The sequence below is a fragment of the Myotis lucifugus genome, unplaced genomic scaffold (assembly GCF_000147115.1).
Source record: "Myotis lucifugus unplaced genomic scaffold, Myoluc2.0 scaffold_246, whole genome shotgun sequence".
Taxonomy (NCBI): domain Eukaryota; kingdom Metazoa; phylum Chordata; class Mammalia; order Chiroptera; family Vespertilionidae; genus Myotis; species Myotis lucifugus.
In genome coordinates this window covers 1,075,325-1,089,865 of record NW_005871294.1, presented here as the reverse complement: position 1 = coordinate 1,089,865, position 14,541 = coordinate 1,075,325, and the positions used below count along the sequence as shown (strand labels likewise).

The 14,541-nt window shown below is 39.9% G+C and overlaps 1 protein-coding gene across 2 annotated transcripts in view; it reads left to right on the top strand.

Annotated features, from left to right (window-relative positions):
- UBE2R2 (ubiquitin conjugating enzyme E2 R2) overlaps positions 1 to 14,541 on the top strand; it is a 49,111-nt gene that overhangs the window by 14,554 nt on the left and 20,016 nt on the right. For both annotated transcript variants that reach the window (XM_023762445.1, XM_014464362.2), the window contains exon 2: positions 10,450 to 10,536. In XM_023762445.1, the coding sequence (XP_023618213.1) occupies positions 10,513 to 10,536 (24 nt within the window). In that variant the 5' untranslated portion in view covers positions 10,450 to 10,512. The remainder of the gene's footprint in view (positions 1 to 10,449; positions 10,537 to 14,541) is intronic.

The following is a 14,541-nucleotide window of genomic DNA, read 5'->3' as shown; positions in this document are numbered from 1 at the left end:
CTTTTTGGTTTTGCAGCAGACTGCTGATCTTACAGGGTTTTTGAGAAGTGGAAGCGTGGTTACTTGGGTGAGAAAGTTATTGATTGCTTTGTTTAAAGAAGTGTGTTTGTTGAAGTGAGTGTGTTTTCAGTTGGCTGGCTTTCAGAAGGGGCTGTCATTGACAGGTTGGCTTGCATAAACAGTCACTGAGATAATTTAAGTGGGTTTAAAATTGGTTCTTGTCCCGGCTGGTGGCTCAGTTGGCTGAAACTTTGTGCATATACCAAAAAGGTTGCAGGTTCGATTCCAGTCAGGGCACATACCTAGGCTTCAGGTTGGATCCCTCGTCGGGGCATGTAGGGGAGGAAACCTACCGATGTTTCTCTTTCACATTGATGTTTCTCTCTTCCCCTTCCTTTCTCTCTAATATCAATAAACATATCCTCGGGTGAGGATTTTAAAAAAAGTTGAATTGGTTCTTGTTTCATAGCTGTAAAACTTTCAGGTATTGATTAAGCAATTTAATACTAGTTTTGGTGGCTATTTGTTATTATACTTTCAGAACAGTGACTCTTCTGCTACTAGTATATGAGCTTTTTATTTTTGGGGAGATCAAGAATTGTTCAGAGAGTCCACTGCATGGGAGAACATATTTGCCAATGTTATATTCGATAAGGGTTTAATCTCCCAAATTTATAGGGAACTCATACAACTTAACAAAAGGAAGATAAACAATCCAATCAAAAAATGGGCAAAGGACCTAAATAGATACTTTCTGAAAGAGGACATACAGAAGGCCAAGAGACATATGAAAACATGCCTAAAGTCACTAATCATGAGAAATGCAAATCAAATCAACAATGAGGTACCATCTCACACCTATCAGAATGGCTATCATCAACAAATCAACAAACGACAAGTGCTGGTGAGGATGTGGAGAAAAAGGAACCCTCGTGCACTGCTAGTAGGAATGCAGATTGGTGCAGCCACTGTGGAAAACAGTATGGAGTTTCCTCAAAAACTTAAAAAATGGAACTGCCATTTGACCCAGTAATCCCACTTCTAGGAATATATCCCAAGAAATCAGGAACATCAATTAGAAAGGATATATGCACCCCTATGTTCATAGCAGCACAATTTAACATAGCTAAGATTTGGAAACAGCCTAAGTGCCCATCAGCAGATGAGTGGATTAAAAACCTGTGGTACATCTATACAATGGAATACTATGCTGCTGTAAAAAAAGAAGGAACTCTTACCACTTACAACAGCATAGATGGAACTGGAGAGCATTATGCTAAGCGAAATCAGCCATTTGGAGAAAGATAAATATCACATGATCTCATTTGTGGAATATAATGAACAACATAAACAAAAATAGATCCAGAGACATAGAGGCATTGAACAAACCTGGTTCAACCTCAGAGGGAAGGGAGGGGTGGGGGAGGTAAGAGATCAACTAAAGGACTTGTATGCCTGCATATAAGCATAACCAATGGACACAGACAGTAGAGGGAGGAGGGCATGTGCTGGGGGGTGGGAACGGCTGGGGAGAGGTCAGTGGGGGGGGAGGGAAGGAGATATATGTAATACTTTAAACAATAAAGAATTAAAAAAAAAAGAATTGTTCAGATCCTCACCATTATTGCTGATTCTTCTTGAAGACGAGGTTTGATCTTTTTCTCTTTGAAAGTGAAGTCTGATTTTCTTTTCTTTTTTTAAGATTTTTAAAAAATATATTTTTTTATTGATCCACGCTAGGGATCAAGTCTGCAACCCAGTCATGTGCCCTGACCAGGAATTGAACTGTGACTCCCTGGTTCATAGGTCAATGTTCAACCACTGTGCCACGCTGGCCGGGAAAGATTTGTGTGGGTTTTTCTTATTGATTTTTAGAGAGAGAGTAAGGGAGAGAGAGAAAAAACATTGATGTGAGAGACACACCCCGATTGGTTGCCTCCTACACAGACCTTGATTGGGGTTGTGGATGAACCTGCAATCCAGGTACATGCCCTTGACTAGGAATTGAACCCACGACCCTTCAGGATACAGGCTGACACTCTAACCACTGAGCAACACCAGCCAGGGCTATACGCACTTTTATTTCTTCATCCAGATGGAGAAGCATACATATGAAATAATGTTTAAATTATTAATAATGATCTGAAAAATAGTGATAAAACTGCATAATCTCAGGGAAGCACTATAGCAGAATATACCCCTGGATTTTAACTTCAGCTAAACTCTTTAGGATTGTACATTCTATTGAAGGAGTTCTTATGAAACTTTTAAGGTACCATCCAATATCACCTTCTTTCAGTTGTAATATAAGCATAATTTAGGCTTGATACCTTTAAAAATCAATAAAAATAGTTTATATGGCTAATTATGTGGAGCATCTCTTCATATACTTATTGGCCATTTATTTTTATTGGCCATTTTTTAAATCTCCTTTGGAAAAATGTCTATCCATATACTTTGCCCATTTTTATTATTTTTTGTTTTGTTTTGTTAATGCTCACCCGAGGATATTTTTCCATTGATTTTTTTTTTTTTTTGAGAGAGTGGAATGTAGGGGGGGGGGGGGGCGGGAAGAGAGAGAGAGAGAGAGAGAGAGAGAGAGACAGACAGACAGACAGACATCGATGTGAGAGACATATTGACTGGTTGCCTCCCTCATGCACCCCAACTGGGTTGGGTATTAAGCCTGCAACCGAGGTACATGCCCTTGACCAGAATCAAACCCAGGACCCTTCAGTCAGCGGGCCGATGCTCTGTCCACTGAGCCAAATTGTCTAGGGCACTTTGCCTGTTTTTAAATTGAGTTATTTCACTATTATATTGAGTTATAAGCTTTTTTATTTTTATACTAGAAGCCCAATGCACGAAATTCGTGCAAGGGGCTTGACCCTCGCAGCCGCGGTGGCTGCCTCGGCCCTCACAACCCCAGCTTTGTCCGGAAGGTCGTCTGGAAGGTCGTCCAGAAGGTCATTCGGCTGTCCAGTCTAATTAGCATATTACGCTTTTATTATTATAGATATTCTGGAAACATGTCTATCATGATTTGCAAATATTTTCTCCCATTCTGTGGATTGTATTTTCATTTTCATTGTGGTATCTTTTGTTCATTCAGGTATCCCTGTTACATATATGCTACACATTCTATAGTTGTCCCTCCGTCCTTAGGTGTTTCGTTCTGGTGTTTTGTTTTTTTCAATCTTTGCTTTTCTGTTTTCAGGGATCCTGTGGTATGTCCTCTGACTCAGAGATTCTTTCCTTAGCTATGTCTAGTCTTAATAAGCTGCCCAAAAAAGGCATTTTTCATTTCTATTATAGTATTTTTTAAAAATCTCTAACATTTCTCTTTGTTGTTTTTTTCTTATGATTTCCATCTCTTTGCTTACATTGCCCCATCTGTTTTTGCAGACTGTCTACTTTATCCATTAGAATCCATAGGCTCCTCAAAATATTAAAAATAGAACTACCCTAGGACACAGCAGTTCCACTTCTGAGTATTTATTCAAAGAAAACGGAAACAATAACTCTAAATAATATATGCACCCCTATGTTCATTGTTTACAGTAGCCAAGATTGGAAGCAACCAAGTTGTCCATCAATAGAGGAATGGATAAAGAATATATGTGTGTGTGTGTGTGTGTGTGTGTGTGTGTGTGTGTGTGTGTGTGTACATTACTCAGCCATAAAAAAAGAATGAAATCTTGCTATTTTTGACAACCTTGATAGAGAGTATTACGTTAAGTGAAATAAATTAGAGAGAAAATGATAAATACTGTATGATTTCACTTATATGTGGAATCTAAAAAACAAAAATGAAATAGAAACAAACTCATAGATGCAGAGAACAAACTGATGGTCAGGAGGGGTATTGGGAGGAAAAGGGAAGGGGTATTAAGAAGTATAAGATTCCAGTTATAAAATAAGTCATGGGGACATAATGTATAGCATAGGAATAGAGTCAGTAATTCATATAACTATGTACAATGACAAATGATTACTGGACTTATTGTGGTGATCACTTTGTACATGCCCTTGTTGAATCATTATGTTGTACATCTAAATCTAATATAATGTTCTATGTCAACTCATATTAAAAGAAATTTAGCAGGAAAGAATCTGCAACATATTAGTCATAGTTGTTTTATGGTCTGGTAATTCCAACATCCCTGCAGGTCTGGTTCTGATAATTTCTCTGTCTCTTCATTTGTGATTTTCCTTTTTGTATGCTTTGTAATTTTTTCCTGATCACTGGCCATTATGTACCAGGTAAAAAGAACTGCTGTAGGATAGGCCTTAGTAATATGGTGGTGAGGTGTGGGGGCATGGGAAGCAACCTATACTCTTATGATTAGGTCGCAGTCTTTTAGTGAGCATGTGCTTCTGGATTGTGAACTTTCACAAGAGTTTCAGTATTTTTCTCCCCACTTAGGGGGACAGGCTGGAGTTGGGTACTGTATTTCCCTTCCCCCAGGTCATTGAGGTTCTGATTACCCCAGCAGGTTAGGCTCTAGTTAACACTACGGTGTCGGGTGAATTTCCCGCCAAAATATAAGATGTCGCGGGCAATTATTTAGGTTTCCCGCGCAAAATCAGAGTTAGTTTAAAATGCCTATATCTTTTGAAGTATGGGTTCGATTGAAATGAAATTTTCGGTTTCTTGTGTAAAAAATGAAAATTTATTCAATCACAGACATTTTTTTATCTATTCAGTACATAAATAATTCGATATATATAAACTAAATACGAAAAACCCAAAAAATACTTATTACCTAAAAATATACACATATTTTTAAAGTTTAAAATAAAATTTTCATAATAAATCAAAACAAATAGAAATTAATAGTTTTTTAGCGTATGATATTTTTCAAAACACGCCCCTTTATGTAGAGGTATATTGCAAAATTTGCACATGTAGCGTGTCTCACTGCGCAATTTATGAACGGAACATACGCGACACCTTCTCAAAATGTTTTTCTTTTTTCCACTTCCGACAATTGCCTGTAACGTATGCTTTCTCATGTCCATCGATAGCCTGCATGGTGGATCAGATGTAGGTGGTTTAGCCCGCATTCCAGAAGTAGACGGTACTGGTTGAAGGTCTGGAACAATGTCCATGTCCTCTGGAATATCATCCGTCAACCAGTGGATAGCTGTTTGTTTCAAAAACATTTTAAAACCCATTTTTCTTTGCCTCACTGATTTGTAAACTGCATAAGAATTAAATAATGCGCAATTTATCATATACATTGCCAACCTTTTTGTCCATTTGACCGTCCTCCGCAATATCGAATAATATGAAAGGTATTGGTCGGCCCGGTCAACACCTTTCATATGTTTATTGTAGTCAATGAGTGCATTCGGTTTGACAATTTCCTTTTTTGATGTTCTGTCAATATTCTGACTTTCTTCCATCTCCGCAGAATGAATCGAAGAAATCAGGTATACAGGCTTTTTTGATTGCCACACTTGTAACAATATATCATTTTTCCTTATAAATTTTGTTTCACCTTTTTTCAAAGAAATTGTTTGAAAATCTTTAGGTATACCTCGATTTTTCCGGATTGTTCCACATATTCTGAATTTGTTTTTCATAAGTGCTTCACAATTTGCGACGCTATTATAATAATTGTCCATATATATATGGTACCACGAATCAGTGTATGGAGACACTACTGTTTGTATCGTTTCCAATAATCGCTTTCCTTCGCCGCAATAAATTTCCATGTTACAGATATATCCTGTATCACTTTCGCACAACAAACGAACCAATATTCCATATTTAACGATCTTGCCAGCATTATATACCCTAAAGAATAATCTTCCCCTCCAAGGTACGATCCCTTCATCTAGTGATAATTGCTGATGAGGTTTGTAAATATTTATAAATTTAGGCACAAAATAATCTAGTACTGGTCTCACTTTGCAAAGTCTATCTGATTCATTTACGATATCCGCATTATTATTGAAGTGCCAAGCTTTCCATATCTGTCGGAACCTGTCTCTCGTCATCGTTTTACCAAAATATGGCGTCTCCGTCCATGGCTCCGTGGTCCAATAGTCATCTCTTCTATCTTTGCGCACCTGTCCCATGAGAACAATTAACCCTAAAAACTTCTTCATCTCTTGAGGGGTTATATCTTTCCACTTTAGGCTTTTTTTTGAAAGTTTGAAATTATTCCTATTTTGATTATAATACCTGTTTGACTCCTCTACAAGAAATTCAAAAAAATCATCTCCGATAAATAATTTCACGGCATCTTCTATATTATTTATAACAGCATCTGTGTTTAATCCTTGATGCCCTAAAAAATCTTCTAAGACCGGTGGATTATCAACAGGCGACCATTCTTCTCTCCCGCCTTCTATATCTGACTCTGAGTCAGAGCTGGAGCTCGAAATTCTTCGTCGCCTCAATGTCCTGGGACGCACCATTACTTCATCATCACTAGAATCTTCATCACTTGTACTCGCATTTTCAAGATCGCTATCACAAGAATAATTGGACAACTTGTCTGCACAAAACTCATCATCACTATAGTCTGAATGCTGCGACATTCTAGGTTAAAGCAAATAAAAATAATACTAACTGAAAATAGCGGTACTCCGATAGATATCTGATATAAAAAAATAATTATTATGCGAACACTTTGCGGAACGATTTTATTTTATTTGGTTAAAAAATTCTATATGAATGTCTTTATCACAATATATTTAAATATTTAAACACGTAATAATATTCACAAAACTCAAAACTAAAGACGTCCGGACACAAGAAGTATTTCTCAATAACTATTCTCTTTGCATGGTGAGATATCCAGGGATATCGGTTATAAAATGAGAAAACAATACATTGGTACCCTAACGGTATTGTACTCGACCAGCGCCATAAAGTGTTCTCTACTTACAAGGGATTTTTATGATACCTATTACCCCAATGGGTATGAAACGGTTCGCATACACAGGTAGGTATCTTTGTGAACGGCAAACAAACAAATATTTGGTAATACACAGTTACAATCGGCCCGAGTTTACACGTTTCCCGCACTCCACCGCAAATCTATATGAACCGAGTTAAGACGGCTCCCGCGGAGTACGCGCAATTCACGCGAGCCGACTTAACTCGTTTCCCGCAATCCAAGTGTTAACCAGTTTTCCCTAAGGTCAGGCCTTGTTAAGGGCATTTTCCTGGCTGTGTCAAAAGATATAACTCCATTTCTTTTGTATGTGAATATCCAGTTGTCTCATCACAATTTGTTGAAAGGCTTTTTCAAATCCCATTGAATTGTCCTTATACTAGTACCAAACTGTCCTCATCACTGTAGATTTATAGTATGTTTTGAAATAGAAAAGTGTGAATTGTCTAGTTATTTTTAGATTGTTTTGGCTATTCTGGGTCCCATGAATTATATAAATTTTAGTACCAGTCTTTCCATTTCTGGAAAGAAGGCAACTGGAATTTCCATAGATCTCTCTTTGCCCCTCCCCTGAGCATTGTAGAGGAGCTCTGTGCGCTTCCCAGGGCGTGCTTTTAATAGGTAGCTAGGCATTTGCGAACTCTGCCTTAGCCTTCACTTCCTTCCTGTACAAATCCTCAAGTACAAGCATAGGTGCTAGTTTAGGGTCTTCTAATTACTTCTCATGACTTTCTTGAGTATGTGCATATAGCCTGGGCATATATGCACAGCCCCACATTGTCCTGGTCTTCTAGATTCTTAGGAATTTGTCAGAGCTTTTCAAAGCTTTTATGGACTTCTAATATTCCAGCTTTTCCTATTAAAGTTTTTGTTTTGTCTGTTGTTTGACCAACCAGGCAAGTGGGTTCTTCTAGGGAACTGCCAGAAAGTTCAAATAATGACAGTTCTTTGGGAGTAAGGCTTTGAAGAAGTTCTAGTTCATTCTGTGGCTGCTGGTCTTCACTTCAAGGGTGAGCTGTTAGTATTAAGGCTATTGTGACTGTGGAGAGCAAGGCAGGGACTAGGGCAAGTTAAAACACCACAGAGTTGCCCTAACCGGTTTGGCTCAGTGGATAGAGCGTCGGCCTGCGGACTGAAGGGGCCCAGGTTTGATTCCGGTCAAGGGCATGTACCTTGGTTGCGGGCACATCCCCAGTCGGGGGTGTGCAGGAGGCAGCTGATCGATGTTTCTCTCTCATCGATGTTTCTGCTCTATCCCTCTCCCCCTCTGTAAAAAAATCAATAAAATATTTTAAAAAAACAACAAAAAAAAAAACACACCACAGAGTTGATTCTTACAATTTTTTTTTACCATTTTCTAATTGCTTTTATTGAAGAAAGAATTTTTTGGGGTCCTTACTCTGCCATTTTCACTAATGTCCTTAGCATATTTAAAACAATTTTTTAAAAATATATTTTTATTGATTCCAGGGAGGAAGGGAGAGGGAGAGAGAGATAGAAACATCAATGATGAGGGAATCATTGATTGGCTGCCTCCTGCATGCCCCCCCCCGCCACTGGGGATTGAGCCCGCAACCCGCAACCCGGGCATGACCGGGAATCAAACCTGGGATCCCTTCAGGCTGATGTTCTATCCACTGAGCCAAACCTGCCAGGGCTAAAAAAATTAGTCTCCCACATGCCCCACACTGGGGATCGACCCCACAACCCAGGCATGTGCCCTGCCTGGGATTTGAACCCAGACTTCCTGGTTCATAGGTCGATGCTCAATCACTGAACACCAGCTGGGCATCATTAGCATATTTTTAAAAATATGTATTCTTTATTGATTTTTAGAGATGGAGAGAGAGAAACAAAAATATGAGAGCAGAACATCGATAGGCAGTCTCCTGCATGCCCCCTCCCAGGGATCAAGCCCAATTGTGGGCATGTGTCCTGACTGGGACTCAAATCAGCAACCTTTTGGTGCACAGGATGACACCCAGCCAACTGAGCCACAATGGTCAGAGCTGTCTTTAGCTTATTTATTCTTAGCTTGTCCTTTCATTCTTTTCTTCACTCCCTTTTACTGGTATTGTTAGATGAGGCCTTTTCTGGATTTTTTAATGTTTGAAATATGAGATACTACCAAGGACATTCAGTGCAGCAGTATTTACAATACCAAAAGAGTGGAAAAACCCAAGTGTCCCAAAATAAAATCGTTTTTAAAAAAAATGATTCATCTCTATATCCATATGATGGAACATTATGCAGATACTAACAATCATATATTTGGAGATTATTATATGACAGGAAAATGCTTATGATATAGATGGGGAAAAACAGTATAAAACACAGTATATTGCCCTAGCAGCTTTGGCTCAGTGGTTAAAGCTTTGGCCCTCGAACTCAAGGCTCACTGGTTTGATTCTGGTCAAGGGCAGTTACCTTGGTTGCAGGCTCCATCCCTGGCCCTAGTAGGGGGGCTTGTGTGGGAGGCAACCAATCGATATGTCTCTGTCTCTTTCACAGCAATGTTTTTCTCTCTCTGTCTCTCCCCCTTCCTTTTACTCTCTCTAAAAACAATGGGGAAAAATAAATCCTCCAGTGAGGTTTAACAAAAAATATCCCCAAATACCGTATATTTAAATCTTTGAAAATAAGTTTTGTAAAGAAATAAGCATATGTATGCATCCAAAAACTATTGGAAGGAGCTATTTCAAAATGGTAGTATTTATTATCTGGGTGGTGGTTAAATTATGTGAGTAAAAAACCCCACTTTGTTCTATATATGTACTATAAGGTTATATTAATTAATTTCACTAATGTGACACATCTGTCCATAATACTGTTTTCACTCAGTATGAGTTCAATTAAAAATTACGTAGCTATTGTCTGGCTGGTGTGGCTCAGTAGTTGAGCGTTGACCCCATGAACCAAGAGGTCACTGGTCTGATTCCTGGTCAGGGCACACACCTGGGTTACAGGCTCAATCCCCGGTAGGGGGCGTGCAGGAGGCAGCCGATCGATAATCCTTTCTCTATCTCTTTATCTCTCTCCTTTTCTCTCTTTAACAAAAATTATGTAGCTGTTTAGTTTTGTTGATTTGCCATAAACTTTTTTTAAAAAAATATATTTTATTGATTCTTTACAGAGAGGAAGGGAGAGGGATAGAGAGTCAGAAACTTCGATGAGAGAGAAACATCGATCAGCTGCCTCCTGCACACTCCCCACTGGGGATGTGCCCGCAACCAAGGTACATGCCCCCGATCGGAATCGAACGTGGGACCCCTGAGTCTGCAGGCCGACGCTCTATCCACTGAGCCAAACTGGTCAGGGCTGCCATAAACTCTTAATAAATATTTGAAGAGATGCTATAAGAACATACTAATAATAACCCTGGCATTGGGACTAACAAAACAATATATGAGCTGTTTTAATTCCCAGAGTCTACTCTATACATAGGAGTTTTGTTTTATTGAGGTGTAATAAGGTGAATTATTAGGCAGATGAATAACCTGTAATCTCATTTATTAGCATTTTGTGTGTTTTTTTCCAGGCGCATATTAAATTTCCTATTGACTACCCATATTCACCACCTACCTTCAGATTCTTGACCAAAATGTGGCACCCCAACATTTATGAGGTAAGAGTCATCTATCATAAATTTCTCTGAAGATTTGTTGTTTTATAATCTCAGTATGCTGTGGTAGTAGTTAATGCGATAGCCATACAGGACTATTTATGGTTTCCCACTTAGTTAGCAGTCTTTAGTTTAATTGTTCAAAATTGAGGATAGTTTTATAATACCAATGTATATTATAGTTAAGATTAAGGCTTTAAACCAGGAGTGGGGAATGTCTGTCCTACGGGCCGTATAAGGCTGCAAAATTATTTGGTCTGGCCCTGTCAAAGCATTAGAGGTGAGTTAATTAAATGTTTGACCAATTATAGCAGGCTAATTTTTAAGTTGATAATTTTGTATGGCCCTTGAATGATGTTATATCCAACTGGCCCTTGGCAGAAAAAAGATCCTCCACCCTTGCTTTAAACCTTTGCTGCTAATTGCTAACATTATAATGCATACGTGTTAACATTTGCATTTTTTAAACTTAGTAGAGTCATACAAATGTATTTGTGTACCTGTCCTCTAGCTTCACAGCAAGGGTCACCTGTTGCTATGATCAAGGATTCAGCTTTTTTTTTTTTTTTTAAATAAATTTTATTGATTTTTTACAAAGAGGAAGGGAGAGGGATAGAGAGTTAGAAACATCGATGAGAGAGAAACATCGATCAGCTGCCTCCTGCACACTCCCTACTGGGGATGTTCCCGCAACCAAGGTACATACCCTTGACCAGAATCGAACCTGGGACCCTTGAGTCCGCAAGCTGACGCTCTATCCACTGAGCCAAACCGGTTAGGGCAAGGATTCAGCTTTTTTGGGGGGATTTGTCCTACTGTATTTGGACTGCCCTCCTTTCAGGAGTTGCCACAGAGCAATTGAGAGCCCCCTCATGGAATAAATCCCAGGCAAGGTTCTTTTACTGGACAAGGCCCACATGCCTGGGGAAATCGTTTCTAGTTTTGTGGATGAAATTTACTTAGCTTTGTACTAATCTGTAAGGATGCTAGAATGCTACATGATGTTTCTCAGAATAATATGTGGGGACCGTTCACTCTACCATTCTGTAATTTTTTTCATTGCAGTAGGGCTCTGGAGTTATATCGTTTTATTATAGCTATGACCCAAGCATTAAATGTGCTTTTTTAAAAATTTGCAACCTTAGTCCTGTAGTCCCTTTTTGGCCTGGTGGATATTGGGAAGCATGTGCTTTTTTAAAAATTTGCAACTTTAGCCTTTAAAATGCTTGCAGGTTTGGCCTGGTGGATATTGGGAAGCACTTTTGCTCCAGAAACAACTATTTAGCCTTTAAAATGCTTGCAGGTGAGAAATGGAGAACTTACTCCAGGATCCTGAATTTGGATTTCAGTCTGCATAAATTAGCACACTGGAATAGCTTTACTGTTTTTCACAACTTGCTTTTTCTGTAAGGCATTATCTTCATTCTTCTTTCCTTCTTAAAACAGGACAAACTGGGTGATATAAAGTCACATTTTTCAAAAATAAAGCTCCTAGAATATTGTTTTCTTTAGTATCTGACTTAACCATAATACAGATAAACAGCTGTGAATACCTTATACTATTCTATATAACAAAGTTATCCCATTGTAGGAGAGAGAATTCTATATAATAAAGAGGTAATATGCAAATTGACTGTCATGCCCTCACACAAGGTGGCTGCCCCCATGTGGTCACAAGATGGCCAGTTTGGGGTGGGGGGGGGACCAGGCCTGCAGGGGAGGGAGGGCAGTTGGGGGGAACCAGGCCAGCAGGGAAGGGCAGTTAGGGGTGACCGGGCCGGCAGGGGAGGGCAGTTGGGGGCAATCAGGCTGGCAGGGGAGCAGTTAGGTGTTGATCAGGCTGGCAGGGGAGTGATTAGGGGTGATCAGGCTGGCAGGCAGGCGAGTGGTTGGGAACCAGCAGTTCCAGATTTTGAAAGGGATGTCCGACTGCCAGTTTAGGTCCGATTCCAGAGGGACCGGCAGTCGGACATCCCCCGAGGGGTCCCAGACTGGAGAGGGTGCAGGTTGGGCTGAGGGGCACCCCCCCCCCGCCAGTGCACGAATTTCATGTACCAGGCCTCTAGTCCTATATAATAAAAGGGTAATATGCAAATTTACCCTAACGGCAGAATGACCAGGAATGACTGGTTGCTATGATGTGCACTGACCACCAGGGGGAGCTCTGCTCAAGCCACAAGCCAGGCTGAAGGCTGCAAGCACAGCGGTGGTGGTGGGAGCCTCTCCCACCTCTTCGGCAGTGCTAAGGATGTCCAACTGCCAGCTTTGGCCTGATCCCCCAGGGAGTGGGCCTAACCCGGCAGGTGGACATCCCCCGAGGGGTCCTGGACTGTGAGAGGGCACAGGCGGGGATGAGGGACCCATCCCCCCCCATGCACGAATTTTCATGCACGGGGCCTCTAGTATAGAAATAATTTACTGTTTCATAAGTTCAAACTGAGATCACTTCACAAACATTTTTGTGTTCCTGTCCATTTAATAATCAAAAGTTCTTCCCTTCCAAATATGTAGTATATATAGAATTTTAAATAGCAAGAGAGAATTGGGAAGACTCCAGCTTTTGTCTTGCTTTTGAGAATTCACCTTAAAGTCATATACTCACTTTTTTCCATCTGTTTTCTAATTCTCAAACTCCTCTCAAAAAAGAAAGAAACAGCTCTGGCTGGCGTTACTAAGTGTGGTTAGAGCATCGGTACTTGCACTGAATGGTCTAAAGTTCGATTCTGGTCAAGGGCACGTTCCTGGGTTGCAGGTTTGATCCCTGGTCCGGTTGAGGCGTGTGCAAGAGAAAACCAATGGATGTGTCTCTCTCACATTGATATTTCTTTCTCTTTCTCACTCCCCTCTTCCCTCCTTCTACTCTCTAAAATTCAATGGGAAAAAGTCTTTGGGTGAGGATTTAAAAAAAAAAAATAGAGAAACACAAACCAGAATAAAGGATTCAGAGCTCTGAAGGAAGAAAGTGTAGATAGATGAACCCCCTTTTCACTGTTTTTGTTTTACTGCTTAGGTGTAAGCTGTTTAGTTCTGTATCAGAAGAGTTAGCATTGGATCATTATTTCAAAAAATATTTTTCATATTTATAATAAAATTTTTAACAAAATGAGGCATGTATACGTATCTTACAAATATTCAGTTGTTTCCCATGCCATAAATGTTTTGTTTTAAAAGAAGCCATAGCCCTGGCCAGGTGGCTCAATTGGTTGGAGCATTGTCCCTATAATAATAATAAGTCATGTATTCAGTTTCCATTCAGGGCACTGATTCCCACTAAGTTAGGTTGTGGGTTCAATCCCCATTTGGGGCACATAAGGGAAGGCAGCCAATTGGGAGGCAACCAATTGATGTTTCTCTCTCACATAAATGTTTCTCACTCTCTTCCCTTCTCTTTATCCCTCCCTCTTTTTCTCTCTTCCCCCCTCTCTCCCTTCCTCCCTTTCACTCTCCTTCTCCCTTCCTCTCTATCTCAAATCAATAACCATATCCTCAGATGAGGATAAAACAATAAAAGAAGTGATAATTCATAGTTAGGAATTAAATTTGATGTAGTCAAAGGGATCATAAGAGACTCTTCTCACATTAGTTAATTTACCTTTGCTGCATTCTGGAAAAGGTATTAGAATGGAACTTTCTGTGATTCTAGAGATTGTTGGGGCTCATGGTTCTTGGCCAAAAAGATACTCTTGGGAGTTGCTCTCTATTCACCCACCTGTGCTAGAAACACAGTCGATCTCGATGTCAATTACTCTATAGCAGGGGTGGGCAAACTTTTTGACTCGAGGGCCACAATGGGTTCTTAAACTGGACCGGAGGGCCGGAACAAAAGCATGGATGGAGTGTTTGTGTGAACTAATATAAATTCAAAGTAAACATCATTACATAAAAGGGTACGGTCTTTTTTTTTTTAGTTTTATTCATTTCAAACGGGCCGGATCCGGCCCGCGGGCCGTAGTTTGCCCACGGCTGCTCTATAGTCACCAAGTACTGTTGAGTTACTTATAATTGAGG